The following is a 16,302-nucleotide window of genomic DNA, read 5'->3' on the forward strand; positions in this document are numbered from 1 at the left end:
AACCTAGAATAGTACTTGTAACAAATATAACAAAAGTTTAATATCCTAACTATATAAAGAGCTCCCAGAGATCAACATAGAGAATTACAAATGATCTTTAAAAAAAAAAGTGAGGAACAGATATTGAGACAAGCAGGAAATGCATTAATAGGGGGAAATACAGATCACTAATAAACATGGAAATAATATTAGCAGCAACAATTAAAGGGATGCATAATAAAGCATATTCATCTATACATTAACAAAGACCTCTAAAAGATTAATATAAGCTCTGGTAAATATTTGGAGAGAATCATTCTCATGTAAAGCTGGCTGATATAGGAATTGTTTCAAGCTCCCTGAACAGCAGTTTGGCAATGTGCATAAAAAAGTAACAAAAAATATTCATGTCTTTTCAACCAAATATTTCCTCTTTTAGGAATCTCTTTGAAGGGATTAACCAGAAAACAGGCAGAGTTTTATTCAAGATCTTTCATTGCAGATATCATCCATAAGTAGGAAAAACTCTTTACATTTCTAACAATAAATGGTTATGTAAATCAAAGTGGAGCATATTATAAAATATTTTTGAGGCATAAAAATGCTTTTGAAGAGTATTTGAAGGCATGGCCAAAAGCATTCAGTGTGCTGTTAGTTATAATTGTGCTCACAAAAATTTGTGAGCTATGAATAGAAAATAAATTGTACAAAAATACTCCATAATGTTATTGGAGATTATCAAGCAACAGAGGGATTGTAAAGAATTTTATTTGCTTTCCTTTCTATTTTCCACCTTATCTACAATGAGCATATTGTTACTTTACGCAGTAAAGTCTTCAGTCTTTTTTAACAAGAACTTAGGCAACCCTCCCCATAATGATATGGTTTTGTTTGTTTGCTTGTTGAACCTGAGAATTCTTGAGAAGTACTTACCCACGACCTCTGCAATCATGAAAACGAAGCATATTCCTGAAGCAGCACAGAGTTTCCACTTGGCATAGACTTGCTCCTTTGCCCTGTTCTCTGTGGCCTTGGAGTGGCTGTGGCAGTGATTGATGGCTCCCGACTCGAGTTCCTCTGGCTTCTCTCCAGGACATAGATCTTTATTCAAGGGTTTCTGCTGGAGTTCCACGCTATGGATGAGTTTGACAGAAGTAAGAAGTGAGCGTGGTTGCAAACAAACTTCTCACTGACAGCCCTACCCATTCTCAGCACTGCTGCGAGGACATTTGCTGACTAGCTAGCAACTTATAATTCACCACTCTTTCTACAAGACATTTCCAGTATTAGGTACAAGCAGACATTTCCTTCTGAATTCTCAACTACCAACAAGTTTTGCTTTTATTTAGTCAAGCTCTTATTGAGTCTGTACTACCAGTGATGAAGAGATGACAAAGGAAAGGGAGAAAGGAAGCAGATGTACTGTGGTGCATTTTCTTCCCAGTTCCTTCATTTTGAAGAGACTTTGGACACTGTGCTATCAATTTAAAAAGAGGCAATAACGAAGTTATTATTATTAATGAGCAATGTGTGTATGAGCCAGCCTGGTGGTTCAGATATCCCCTATTGCATGCTGTCACTCTTCTTTTCTTCTCCACAGCAGCATTGTTAATAGATCATAGCACTTTTTCTGGCTGAGCCCGTATGGACCCTTAGAATCCTTCTTAACCCAGCTTTGCAGCAATCTCTACCAACCTAGCAAAGTTGTAATGAGAGTGAAACCTACTTATACTTCTAAAAGCAGGCCAGGCCGTGCACATCAGTTCTGTTCAAATATAAAGCCTTATTAGAGCCATTTATAGAAATACAGAATTTCACAGATGCAAAGATTGTAGATAATATTTAATCTCATCCAACACTTTCTTACCTGAAGTAATTAAGGTTCAGAAAGGTTAAGTAATTGCCTGAGGCCAAATAGCCAGGAAATGGCAGAGCTGGGATTCCAAGGCTAGTATTTTTTTTCCACCATGTCCACACTGCCTCTCTCCCTGAACATCAGTGCACCTAAATCCAGTTTTTGCTGATGAAATGATCGTGAACTAAATAAATTCGATTTTTAATAAACCTCTTATAAAACATTACTAAGATTCTTAGAATTAAGAACTTTACATTGGGAGTTCCCATTGTGGCTCAGCGGGTTAAGAATCCAACTAATATCCATGAGGATGTGGGTTTAACCCCTGGTCTCGGCATAGGTAACAGATGTGGCTTGGATCCTGTGTTGCTGTGGCTGTGGTGTAGGCCAGCAGTTGCAGCTCTGATTGGACCCGCTAGCCTAGAAACTTCCATATGCCACAGGTACAGCCCTAAAAAGAGAAAGAAAAAAAAAAAAACTTTGCATTCATGGTTTTCAATGGTATAAGAGCAGAAATAAATTCTTTTCCTCCACTTGAGAAATTATTTCATGTTATCACCATCCAGAAAAAGATCTGATAGTTTTGGCTTAAATTATCACCATATTGGCTTAAATTGGGTTAAATTATCAATATATTGGGGTTTTCTGAAAAAATAATATACATATTCATTATAGAAAGACTAGAATTACAGAAAAACACAGAGGAAAGACTCTCTAATAAACTTAGCTCCAAAAGATAATTGTTATTGATTATTGATTGTTTTGTTTAGCTTTGCAATCTATAAATACATTTTTTACTTGGAGTCCATAATAACTGAGATGATTTTGATTTTTTTTGTGTGTGTGTGTGTATTTTTAGGACCACACCTGCGGCACATGGAAATTCCCAGGCTAGGGATTGAATCAGAGCTGCAGCTGCCAGCCTATGCCACAGCCACAGCAATGCCAGATCGGAGCCTCATTTGTGACCTACGCCACAGCTCATGGCAACATTGGATCCTTAACCCACGGAGTGACGCCCGGCATCAAACCCACATCGTCATGGATACTAGTCGGGTTAATTACTGCCGAGCCATGATGAGAACTCCCAAGGTGTTTTTGATTTCAAGTACAAAAAAAAAAAAAAAAAAAAGCCCATGCTAGATTATTAATAAATGGAAATTATTGGTGCTGCAATTGAAAACATCTGGAGATATCAGGCTTCAGCCTGACTTAATAAAAAAAAAAGCCTGACTTTTTTTTTTTTTTTTTTTTTTTAATAATAAAAAAACCTGACTCTAGATCCACTGCTCTCCAGTTCTCAACTACTCTTCAGCCTCAGGCTGGTTTTGTTCATGCAGTGGAATGGTTATCCAAGATAATCAGCACTATGTACTTGCTTTTACTTTTTTTAATTTATTTTTATTTTATTGCAGTATAGTTGACTTACAATGCAAGAGTTTCAGGTATACAACAAAGTAAATTAGTTGTATATAAACTGTATATACACACATATACATATATGTACTTTTTTCCCATACAGGTTATTAAACCTATTGTGCTATACAATAGGTTCTTGTTAATTATCTATTTTATACAGTAGTGATTCCCATCCTCTTAATCCCTCCCTCCCTCCGTGGTAACCATAAGATTGGTTTGGAAATCAGTGATTTTGTTTCTATTCTATAATTCAGCTCTTTTGTATCATTCTTATTAGATTCCACATATAAGTGATATCATATGGTATTTGTCTTTCTCTGTTTGACTTACTTCACTCAGTGTGATAATCTCAAGGTCCATCCATGTTGACGCAATTTTTTCTTACCCAGGGAGAGTGTTCATTCTCCCGACTGCTGAACAAGAGAGTCCTGAGTTGCATGCTGATTTGGTCAACCTCTAGAGCCAGTGGAACATGGATGGGCTAATTGGCTTAGACTTTGTTACAGCCAGAAGATTGGTTAAACCCAATGATGGTGACTCCTGGAGCTGAGAATGGGGTAAATGCTACCCAAGTCACATGACTATAACTCAGTGGGGATAGGCTGGAATAGACAGTGCATAAAATGACAGTGTCATAATAGGATTCCACCAAAGATACAGCTTTGGAACCTAATTTTTAGCTGTTTATATTGTTAATGTTTTATCATTTTATTAAATATTCTACATCATTATTTCAGCATATAAGAGAGCATTATATTTAATATATCTCTGTTACAATATAATTATTTTCCGTTATTGAACAATTGACTATTTTCCAATTATTTGTTCCTAAAGCACCACTATAATTCATATCATTATAGTTCATCTTTGCTCAATATATTATCACCTTAAAATGTAATCCTGGCATGATGAAGGATAATGTGAGGAAAAGAATGTATATGTGTATACTGGGTCACTTTGCAGTACAGTAGAAAATTGACAGAACACTGTAAACCAGTTATAATGGAAAAAATAAAAATCTTAAAAAAAAAATGTAATCCTGGAGTTCCCATCATGGCTCAGCAGAAACGAATATGGCTAGTATCCATGAGGACTCAGGTTCAATCCTTGACCTCGCTCAGTGGGTTAAGGATCTGGCATTGCTGCAAGCTGTGGCGTAGGTTACAGACACAGCTCGGATCCTTCATTGCTGTGGCTGTGGTGTAGACTGGCGGCAACAGCTCCAGTTCAGCCCCTAGCCTGGGAACCTCCATGTGCTATGGGTACAGCCCTAAAAAAGATAGGGAAAAAAGATGTAATCCTGAAAAGGGAATTACTTGGTTAAAAGGTATCTACCTCTTTAGGGATCTTGAATACATTGACAAATTGGCTTCAGAATGTTTTTACCGATGATGTTAATAGCACTCAGGATTTTGAGCAGTTGCAAATAATATTCATATTGGAATAAAAACAATTTGGCGAGAAGCACCTATAATACTTATATGTATCAATTTTCACCTTTGTAACGGAATTATCACACACTCATAATAAACAACCACATAAGGAATTAGTGTTGGTCATCAATGGTCGTTGGCTCAGAGGAGCCAGAGAATTCATAGGAAAACACGGTGGAGAGTTCCCTTTTCCTTGTGCTGAGAAGGCAGCATGAGCAGTTCAGGGCCCCCAAACATTCTGGCATTTTTTCATATGACCACTGGTTTACTGTGGTCAGATGAAGCTTTACTTTATTTTCTATTTTTCGTGAATCATGTGGGCAGAGAAAAGCAGGTTTTAAGTGAGCAGGAGAAAGAACTTATCCTGGAGCAGTTCAGAAGGCAGATCAAGGCAGGAATCCTACCAGGGGCACAGCCTGTGGGCAATGCCACCAGAGGAAAGTGCGAGAAACCTGGACAGTTTTTCCTTTTAAATACTGCTACCTTATCCTAGACCTAAGAGCAACCAATACAGATACACTTTGAGCTGAGATTTTTTTCTTGAAGAACTAAGCCACAAATCCAAAAGCCCGCTGAAGTTGGATGCAGTGTGTTCATATGTGTGTATGTGTGTGTTTTATGGGGCAGAGTCAGGAGCCTACCATTGTTACTGGGCCCCCAAAAGGGTCTATGATTCCAAAAGAAATTAAAAACTGAAATTCAAACATATTCCTCATCATCTCATGAGAGCGAAGTGGTCTAAGTATCTCTAGGGGCAGTACAGGCTCTTAATCTGAAAAGTGATGCAAATTCGAAGAAGAATTTTAAAACAGAGTTTCCAAAAAGCAAATCTAGAATGCATCAAAAAATGAAATGCGAAGTTACTGTCAAAACATAAATCCCCAGTAATTCCCACGTGTTCAAATATGGACGAGGTTTTGTGACCAGGAACAATAGGCCATCGCAAAGAAACTTACTGAAGCATCAAAAAGGAGAAAAAAAGAGAGAGAGAAACAGAGAAGAAAAACAGGGAAATACTAGGAAATTTGATGCCAATAGCTGGAACTTTGAGTTCATCTCTTAAAATAGGAATTAGAAAATGGAGCTTAATTTGTGATCTTGGGGAGGATTTGTTTTATCTTTATATTGTATCTGATTTTTGTTTGGTGGTAGAAGTCAAGCCCCTTTATTTCTCTAGCTCTAAAGCGGAGCATTTCACCCTCGCATGTTGACTACGTAAAATCATTTTGTTTTTGAACTTTCACATTGCTTCTCCCAAGAACCTTAAGTCACTATTCCTGTTGGGAGAGGAGATAAAGGCTTATAGAATTTCAAGACTCCATGTATTCATTTGCTCAACAAATGTAACACACGCCTATCTAGTGCTTGCACATCAAAGGTGCTCGTGATCCCATGCCTTTGAGACTACCAGATTTCCACCTAAGAAGCTTACATCCTAACACAGCAAACCAGCAGGCAGTAACAGAGGCTGTGTAGTATCATGGGCAGTGCCTGGGAGAGGAAAGGTGAGGCTACCTTTAATAGAGGGTAAGGAAGGTACCTCTGTAGAGATGCTATCTTAGCAGTGATGTAAAGGATAACCAGGAGCAGACCTACATGATGGCAAAACATTCCAACAACTGGAACTGATAGTGAAAAGTCCAAAGGCAAGAAAGACCTTGCCTTGTTTAAGAGCCTCTCTTAAAGAGAAAGGGAGCTTCATGGTGGTGGCTGTGGCAGGAAGCCCAAGTGAAATTGGATGAAGTCAAAGAAGTAGGCAGAAGTCAGACCACACAGAATTCTGCAGGCCAGTGTAAAGTGTTTCATTTTTTTTCAAGTGTAGGAGGAGCAAGTTGGAAAGTTTTGAACAGGGAAGTAACATTAAGTGGTTCACTTTTCTGAAATGATCATTTTGGGTGCTGCTTGGAAGCCTAGAATATGGTGGGGTGAAACATAGAGGCCGTTTATTTGATTAAATGCTTATGAAATAAATGAGTGATATGAAGACGTGTTTTGAGGGGAGGAAGCTGGAGGGAGTGGAAAATAGAAATGTTCACCTAACCAGATGTAATTTCTTGTCCCAGACTAGGTATCCAATGTCCCCATCCTTTTTAAACAGCTTTATTAAGATATAATTTATATTCCACAAAAATGACCCATTTAATGTAAACAGTTGAGTTTTAGCATATTTACAAAGTTATAAACCCATCACCACAGCCTAATTTAGTACATTGTCATCAGCCCAAAAAGAAATTCCATACCCTGTAAATCCCCAGCCTCCCTACACACAATCCTACCTCAGGAAACCACTAATCCATTTTCTGTCTTTATAAATTTGCCTCTTCTGGATATTCTCTATAAATGGAATCATACATTATGCAGTTTTTGTCACCAGCTTCTTTCACTTAGCATAATGTTTTCAAGTTCATCTGTGTTATAGCAAATATCAATATATCAGTACTTTACTGCTTTTTAATTCCAAATAATGCTCCATTGTGTGGGTATACAATATCCAATGGCCATTTAGGTTGTTTACATTTTTTCAGCTGTTATGAATTCTCCTGCTTTGAAAATTTGTATATAAGGTTTTATTGAAGTATAGTTTCACTTCTGCTGCATGTTTTCATTGCTATTGTTTTTCTGTCTGTGGAATAGTGAGCTCATAAAATAAGTTGGAAGAATTTTTTTTTGGAAAAATTGATATTACTTCTATTTTTATGTTTAATAGAAATCATCTTCTGGACTTGAGACATCTGGGCTTGAGATTTTCTTTGTGTGAAGTTTTTTGGTTGCTAATTCTATCTCCTGTTATACGTCTACTCAGAGTTTCTGTTTCCTCTTGAATTTGGTAGTTGATATCTTCCTATGAATTTTTTTCCATTTCGTCTAAGCTCACATGCATTTGAATTTATGCAATCTTTCAGTCAGTTAACAGGAGAAAGGAGAGTAAATATTATTTTATAATTATCTATATAATTACCTTTACTAATGCTATTTTTGTATCCTTGTGTTGATTCCAGTTAATGTCTGGTGTCGTTTTTTTTTAAGACTGAAGAATTTCCTTTGCTATTATTCGTAAGGTGAGTCAGCTAGCAAAAAGTTCTCTCAGTTTTTGTTCATTAAAGAAATTTTTATTTTTTTCTTTTTTGGCCACACCCGCAGCATATGGAAGTTCCCGGGCCAGGGGTCAAACCTGAGCTGGAGCATCAACTTTTGCCACAGCTGCAGCAATGCTTATCCTTAACCCACTGTGCCAGGCCAGGGATCAAACCCAAGACTCCACAGAGAGAATCTGGATCATTAACCACAGCAGTAATTCCAAGAATTTCTTCATTTAACTTTCATTCTAGAAAGATATTTTTTACTGGAGAAAAGTTGATTGGTTGGCCAGGCTGGTTTGTTTTTTCTTTTAGCACTGAATATGTCATCCTTCTGCCTTCCAGCCTCCTTTGTTGCTGATAGAAGTCAGCTGTCTATCTTACTGAAAACCTCTTGCTCTTGATGAATCTTTTTTTCTCTCTTACTGCTTTCAAGATTTTCTCTGTGTGTTGGGTTTGCTTTCAGTATTTTGGATATGTGTTAGGATATAGATCCTTTGCCTTGATTCTTCTTAGAGTTTGTTGACTATTGCAAATGTGTAAATTAATATTTTCACCAAATTTTGGAAATTTTCAGCCATTATTCCTTTGAATATTTTTCTGCTCCTTTTCTCCTTCCTCTATTTCTGGTACTCCCATTATGTATGTGTTAGTACATTTAACTATATACCATGTTTCTCTGAGGCTCTGTTCATTTTTATTCATTTCTTTTTATCTCTGTTCTTTAAGCTATATGATAACTATTGATTTGTCTTCGCATCCACTGATTCTTTCTCCTACCAGCTCATATCTACTGCTGAGTCCCTTTGTTCCACTTATTGTACTTTTCAACTTCAGAATTTGGTTTTGTTTTTATAATTTCTGTCTATTTTTACTGATATGCTCTACTCGATGAGGTATGGTTATGATGCCCATCTTTAATTCTTTACCATGATTTTTTAAAAATTCTTTAAACACATTTATAATAGCTGCTTTAAAAATCTTTGAATGCTAAATTCACATCAGGGCCCACTCAAAGGCTGTTCTTATTACCTGCTCTTTTTACTGTTTTTAGATTATTCTTTCCTATTTCTTTGCAGGTCTGGTCATATTTTACTGGAAAGAGGATGTTTTAGATAATGTGACAGTTCTGAACACTGATACCCAATGGGCTTGTTATTGTTGCTGCTTGCTTGTTTGCTTTTTTGATTAGTGCATTGGCCTGTCCAGTTCAGTGGAATATTTTCCTTGACTTTCCATGTTTGTGCAGCCTCTATTGCTAATCCTCAGAGAATGCAGCCTTGGGCAGTTGCACAGTCATCCTTACCCCACCCCAACTCCCTTGCCCAAGGACGGTGGCCATTTTTATCATGTTTGCTTTGACTGTCTCTTTCCTTGGTATCACTGTTAAGCTTTTGGCTGCTCTGCCTGTATTGATATCACACCCAACTCTTCTCTTCCTAAATCACTTGCTGATCCCTCTAATGTTTTCAACAGTACCCTGAGGCATAAATGACTCTAAAATCTTACACAATTTAAGTTGGTCCCTGTGTTGGTCTGCTCAAGCTTCTATAATAAAATACTACAGACTGGGTAGCTCAAACAACAGAAATTTATTTTTTCATAGTTCTGTAGGCTAGAAATCCATGATTAAGCTGCTGGAAATTTTGGTCTCTGGTAAGCTTTCTCTTCCTGCTTGTAGATGACTGTCTTCTTGCTATGTCCTCACACAGTAGAGAGAGAGAGCTCCAGGATCTCTTCCTCTTTTATGCAAATATCAGTTCTATCATACCAGGGCTTCACCCTAATGACAGCTTTTAACCTTAATCACCTCCTTTAAGGCCTATCTCCAATATAATAACATGGAAGTTACGGCTTTACAAATGAATTATGGCCCTCCTTACAGGGGTAGTATTTGAGGCCAGTCTTTGTGGCTTGTGCCAACTCCAGGAGGGCTCTTTTTACCTCTGTCTTCCCCTAGCTGTTTCTATTAAAATTGTAACTGATCTGTACCATTCAACTTGTTTCTCTGATGAAGCAACCAGCCTAATCTTAATTGATCAGCAGCAAAATCTTCATTGTCTTTAACAGTGACCTTATGCTTCAAATATCCCATGCTCTATTCCAAATTCTTAGCTGGTGTATCTTCAAGCCTGTAAGGGAAAGACGTAGAGCTCTCTGTTCTTTTAGATGGCTTCTCCCATGAGTAGAACATCGGTATCACTGCACCAAAACTGAGAGCAGGCATAGTGACCCACTTATCCTGCAGTGACACCTCTGCTTCCTCAATGGTGCTAAAGAACCTCACCCTATGTGAGCCAGAGCAGGGATGTTCAGGACCTTGCTGCTCCTGGACTATGAGTAGGGATTGAGTGAAAGAAGGGGGCCGCAGTCCTCTTGGTCATGTCTGCCTTGAATAAAGGTTCTACAATATGGAGCTGGGGCAATGAGACAATCTAGCAGTCTTTTGCTCTGCAGGTGAATTGTAACCCCCAGTTGGAGGCTGGGAGGAAAGGGAGCCCTGTCTTTTGGCCACACCCAACCAGAATAGAACTTCCATCACAAGAAGAGTGGAGGGGAAGGAGGCTAGTGGAGCAGACCATGCCTCAAATGCCACAGACTCTTGTTTCTTACTGAGATTTAGTGGATTTACTTGAATAAATAGTTCTCAATTTGCTGCATGCCCTTTAGATGCTCTCCAAGGACTTTTTTTTTTTCTCTCAATGATTTTTAAAATTTTTTATTTTTTATTTTATTGTATTTTTTAAATGATTTTTATTTGTTCCATTACAATTGGTTTACCATGTTCTGTCAATTTCTACTCCAGGGATTTTAAATCGTTGAGGTTCTTTTAAAAAATATCTTGGTAGAAAGCTGATGAAAAGCAGGGAAAAAGAGAAGGAAGGAAAAAAAAGGAGCTTCAGGGGACAAAGTTATCTATAAAACAGAGATAGAACAAAATGAGATAGAGATAGAACACAATGAGAAAGAAAGAAAGATAAGATAGAACAAAATGAGAAAGAAAATTGGGGGAGGTGAGGAAAAGAAGTAAATTAGTGAAAGAATCAAGGTTCCTATGAGCTCTGGAGGAAATAGATTAAGGACCTAGGAGGTCACGTGGTAAAAGTGTGTCTGTTGGGGGCAGGGGCGGGGGACAAAATTCACAAACTGGAGGCATCCCAGCTCCGCCATAATTAGACATCCAACCTCAAGAACGACATTTACTCTCTGGAATTCAGTTTCCTAATGGGTAAAAGGAGGGATCAAGATACATAATCTCACCTAGTTTCAATTATTTTTATTCAAAAAGAAAATTAAAATGAGTTTGACAGTTTTTATCATCCCTACATCCTAAAAACCATACCCATTTATGAGGTGAATGAGATCCTATAACCATAAATCATTGGCTTTATTTGCATAACAGAGTGCTAACAGTCTGTTTTAATGAGAAGGGAAATACTGTTATTTCAGTGTCCATCGGGTTTACAGTTTGTTGTCCAAAATTTCCACCTGACCTACCATGGGGCTTTGTTGTTCATGATGTCAATAAATCCCATCTCATATTATTTTCTAGGAAAAATAATTTTGTTTTTGTTTTGTCTTTTTTTAGGGCTGCACCTGCAGCATATGGAGGTTCCTAGGCTAGGGGTCCATTCAGAGCCTCCGGCCCAGCCACAGCCACAGCAAGGTGGGATCTGAGCCTCAACTGCGACCTACACCACAGCTCACGGCAACGTCAAATCCTTAACCCACTGAGCAAGGCCAGTGATCAAACCTGCATCCTCATGGATGCTAGTCAGGTTCGTTAACAGCTGAGCCACTATGGAACTCCAAGAAAAACAATTCTTAGCATGTGAGATAATAGATGTGCTAGAGTCTTTGTCATGTATTTTTTAAGCAAAGTTATAAATATCCTAATAAAAATCCTCTTTGCAGTTGCTCAAACATTTGATGCTATCAAATGCAATGCCACTAGTTTTGGAATTAATTTGGTTTCATGAAACAAAATCATTACACATGTTATTAATGGATCTGTATTTTCTTACATTCTGTCCCCAACATGAATTTACTTCAGATTCTCATTCATTTATCTATGTATTCTGAGTGTGTTTCTCTTTGCTCCCTATTTGGACTGAATTCTCCTAATGCACCAAAATCTCATTCTCATTTGTCTGTGTCTTTACCAGGAAATTATCTTGATCAAGAAAACTTTCCCTCACTCTATTTCCCATGTAGGATTTTCCTAACCTTACCCTAACTCCTTCCCATTTTTCATTTCTCAGCCTATCATTTCTGGAAAGTTTTCTCTGACTCCCAAAGTCTAACTAAAACCTAGGTTCCCTTGAGTTATAGGATTTTTATGGACTCCTCCAGAATAATATACAAGCTATTTTATAATTGCCTATTTCCTTTTTTTTTCTTTTTCTTTTTTTTTTTTTAGGGCCATACCCACAGCATATGGAAGTTCCCAGGCTAGGGGTCAAATCTGAACTGCAGCTGCCAGCCTACACCACAGCCACAGCAACACCAGATCCAAGCTGTAACTGCAACCTATACCACAGCTCATGGCAACACCTGATCCCCAACCCACTGAGCGAGGCCAGGGATCGAACCCATATCCTCATGGATACTAATCGGATTTCCACTGCACCACAATGCAAACTCCTATAATTGCCTATTTCTTATTTGCATTTCACATTAGAATCAGGATTTCAAGAGGACAGAGATTTGGGACTAGGAATGTTTTTATCTCCATTATATATCCAAGTGTGTCCAATCAATAATTGCTAAAGAAGGAAGAAATAAATTAATATATTGCACATAGCACTATGAGAAATAGTTAAAAAAAACAGAGCTATGTGGAGCATTAAACTTGACTATATTATTATAGGTGTGTGTATTTGATAATATATGATTAATAAGATAGCAATTAACTTAAGATCAACATAACCACAATTTGCCACATAGTTGAAAAGCCTTATTTCTCTTAAAATATAATTTAATTTAGTAAAATTTACTATCCATCTTAGAAGTGAGAATAATTGAGGAAAAGAAAAGGAAACACATTAGATGAATGTCTATTTTTTAGAAGAAAATCTACAGATGAAAAATATATTAATAAAAGAGGCCCATCACATACTCGGGATATTTAAGGAATCAAATCAACTCTACAGAGTATTGCATTTTTCAGGATTTGAATTATATAAATTGGTCAAGAGTTTATAAAAATTTACAAAATTCCCCCAGGTTACAACAATGAAAATTTCCAATTCTGAAGCAGCAGGATCGAGGGACTTACTGAATATTCAAGACAGAAAATCATGAAGCACAATCAGATGTCTGTTACCTGTCTAGTGTGAAGGCATACATCTTGGTGGCTTTGTCATTCACAAGATAAGTTCTTTCCAGAAATTCCATGGTAGCCAGGATCAAAGCTTGTGCGGTCGCTGTTGCTGTCCTGGTGGTGGTGGTGGTGGCAACGGCAGCTGCTGCTCTTTAGCTCACTGTCCAGTTCTGGAAACAACACAGCATTGCAATGATTCACACACTCTCCAAAGAAAAAAAATGAAAAGTCTTCTGGAATTACAATAACAAGCCTCCTACATCAATGTTCTTGATAGATCTGCTGAAATTACAGTCTGTTTGGAATATCACCTGGCCTCGTTTTCTCACCCACAGAAACTCCTTTTTTGTAGGTAGGATCATATGAAGTGTGTGTGTGTGCACGCACACATGCGTGTGTGCGTGCACACATGCTGATGCCGTTGTGCTTTCTACGAGGTGCAGGAGCTCAAAGGTTACCTACTAATTGCTGAGGTAGGGGTTTGGTCTTCAGAGCACACCTGGGTGAGCTGCAAACAGCTACCTTTCTGAAGACTACTATTTTTTCTTCTTCTTTTCCTTTTTGTTGTTGTTGTTGTTGTTGTGGACAGCGGGAAGTTCTCTCTCAACCCAAAAGCGGTTCTCCTGGGTTTAGTTCTGAAATGACCCCCTAAGCAGCTGTCAAAATTTCCTTCTCTTCCCCTAGGACCATTTGGGGATTTCACTGCTGAAGAGAGGACAGGGGTCATTAGTTACTGAAACCTGTAATCTGAAACAGCTCCTGGTGCGGCAGCTTCGAAACCCTTCTGACAGACTGGAGAAGGGTAGTCTCAGCTTCTAAACAAATAACCGCCCTCGGTCACACAAGAACCAGAATGATCTGTGTTCTCCCTGACCAGGGTACTCTCTCTGAGGATAAAAGGCCAACCCAAGGACTCCCCACCAAGCCAGCCCATCACAGCTCCTAGAAATGGAGGCTTCTGAGTTGACCCGAGAGACCTTCAAGCCCGCACTCCCATGGATGGACATTTTATTCCGTATGAGGAACATTCCTTTCCAAATAAGAGAAAGGATTATGGCCCAAGGATAACAGCCTGGTCACACGGCAGACATTTCTGTGTGGGCCACAGAGCATCTATACGCATGCTTGCAGGGAGGGCGACTGGAGAATGGGGAAGAGAGCATATACCCTCCACCACTGAGCCCTCATTTCCTTCTCTCTCGGTCAACACTAACTTCCAAGTGAGAGAAAACAGCATAGTATAGTCCTGGAACAGCCAAGCGCCCCAGCACCTTGGGAATTTGCCCATGCTGCTGAGCTGAGATTTCCCACGATGACCCAATACAATAAATATCGTCTCCTGAAAGGGGAGTGGGATGCAATGGCAAATGCTGCAAGCAGTGAGGGAAGAAGCTGCCTTTGGCTGAGAGTGAGAATGCCAGGGGTCCTATCACATCTGTCTTCTTTACTTTAAAATTCCAAACGCTCTTATTGCTCACCTAAATTCTCAGGTCTTTTCCTATGGCCCCATGGCCTACCTGATCATTAACTTTGCTCTGACAGGTGGAAGCTGGAGCAATGGCTCTGGGAGGCCATTTTTCTTTGCAGGAGAAATTCTGCATTGGCTGTTAAAATACTTCCTTCTCTCACATCCTTACTCTTAACTTTGCAAAACAATAATAGGTGGTTCTGTGGAGGCAAAAGTAAGAAACCAGAAGCGAATCATTAATCCATCGTGTGACGTGTTGCCATACTTTACAGTTTGACTCATTGGTGAGTAGTTTCTAGTACATGTGAGAGAAATAGAATTCAAGTGAATGAGTGTCAAAGGTGGAGAAACAACTTAAAATCATTTTAAGTTGTTAAAGATAAGTCCAAAGAAGAGGAGACAAGTAATATTCAAAGGCAGGAAGGAGAATATTTGGCTATAGATTTCAACTGGGAAAAAGCGATAGGGAAGGTTGAGGTTCCAAATTGTGAGTTTTGCAACTAGCACGTATATAGATACACAGACGTATTTGTACCTATTTATTATGGTCCTGTGAGTATGGAGATATGTGCTAGTTGCTCATGTGAATTGCCTGCGAGGTGAGTGTAGAGTGAGAATGTATAAGAAGGGTGGGGTAGGCTGATATATACAGGGTAAGATGGAGATGAGTCCAAAAATATGTGTTTGGAAAGCAATGCAGATCAAAAAAGAAAATCCCCTATCTTGTTGACAGTTGGTTTTGGTGGGCATTTTGCTGCTCATCCCAGTTTCCTAGGCAACCGGCTTCCAAACCATCCTGAATTACAGGTTGTCCTCTCCGCCCACTCTCCATCACAAGCTTGTAGCAACTGAAGGGGAAACATGCAATTTATAATAGTTACCTCTGGGAATAAATATTCTGTCAGCCACTAGAACATAACTGACAAACAACCAAAGATCTGGTTCCGCTTCCCAGTGCTATATGTTGTCAGCAGTAGCTAGTACCTGTGCAAAAAAGAAAAAAAAAAAAAATTGTACAACTATCTTACACATGGTTTGCTATTTCACTTGCAGAGAGGATGTGTGTATTTATGCAAAACCATTGTTATAATGCTAAAAGTACTAGGTCCTCATGATTTGCATTCCCCAAATTTAAGCTCTTATTTCAGGAATATTTCATGTTGTCATTTTTTGCATGTAACTATTCTTTAAAAGAACATAAGAAAATGTGCTCTTTTTAAAATAATAAATGTGCATTTTTTTTTTTATCTTTTTGCCTTTTCTAGGGCCGCTTCCCATGGCATATGGAGGTTCCCAGGCTAGGGGTCTAATCAGAGCTATGCCACTGGCCTACACCACAGCCACAGCAACGCAGGATCCGAGCCACATCTGCAACCTACACCACAGCTCACGGCAACGCCAGATCCTTAACCCACTGAGCAAGGCCAGGGATTGAACCCGCAACCTCATGGTTCCTAGTCAGATTCGTTAACCCACTGCACCACGACAGGAACTCTCTTAAAATAATGTGCTTTTTGATCCTGTTTGTATCTTTCTTGTTTGTGTGTAGAGGCAGTGGAGTGGAGTGGTTTAATGTATGGACTTTCAAATGCATAGACAGACTTAGTTTCAGTTTCTGGTTTGACCATTTTCTTAGATGTGTGACCTTGAACAAGTACCTGACCTCTGTGATTTTCAATTTCTCATCTGTAGAGTGGGGACATTAATAGAATCCATCTTACAGAATTCTTGTGAAGAGTCAAAGAGAC

The 16,302-nt window shown here is 38.7% G+C and overlaps 1 protein-coding gene across 1 annotated transcript in view; it reads right to left on the reverse strand.

The window, feature by feature from the left end:
• Positions 1 to 15,792, reverse strand: part of SLC30A8 (solute carrier family 30 member 8) — a 40,739-nt gene extending 24,947 nt beyond the window's left edge. Inside the window, 2 exon segments of the mRNA XM_021088990.1 lie at positions 913 to 1,112; positions 13,090 to 15,792. Of these exon segments, the coding sequence (XP_020944649.1) occupies positions 913 to 1,112; positions 13,090 to 13,160 (271 nt within the window). The 5' untranslated portion in view covers positions 13,161 to 15,792.

The sequence above is a fragment of the Sus scrofa genome, chromosome 4 (assembly GCF_000003025.6).
Source record: "Sus scrofa isolate TJ Tabasco breed Duroc chromosome 4, Sscrofa11.1, whole genome shotgun sequence".
NCBI classification, from domain to species: domain Eukaryota; kingdom Metazoa; phylum Chordata; class Mammalia; order Artiodactyla; family Suidae; genus Sus; species Sus scrofa.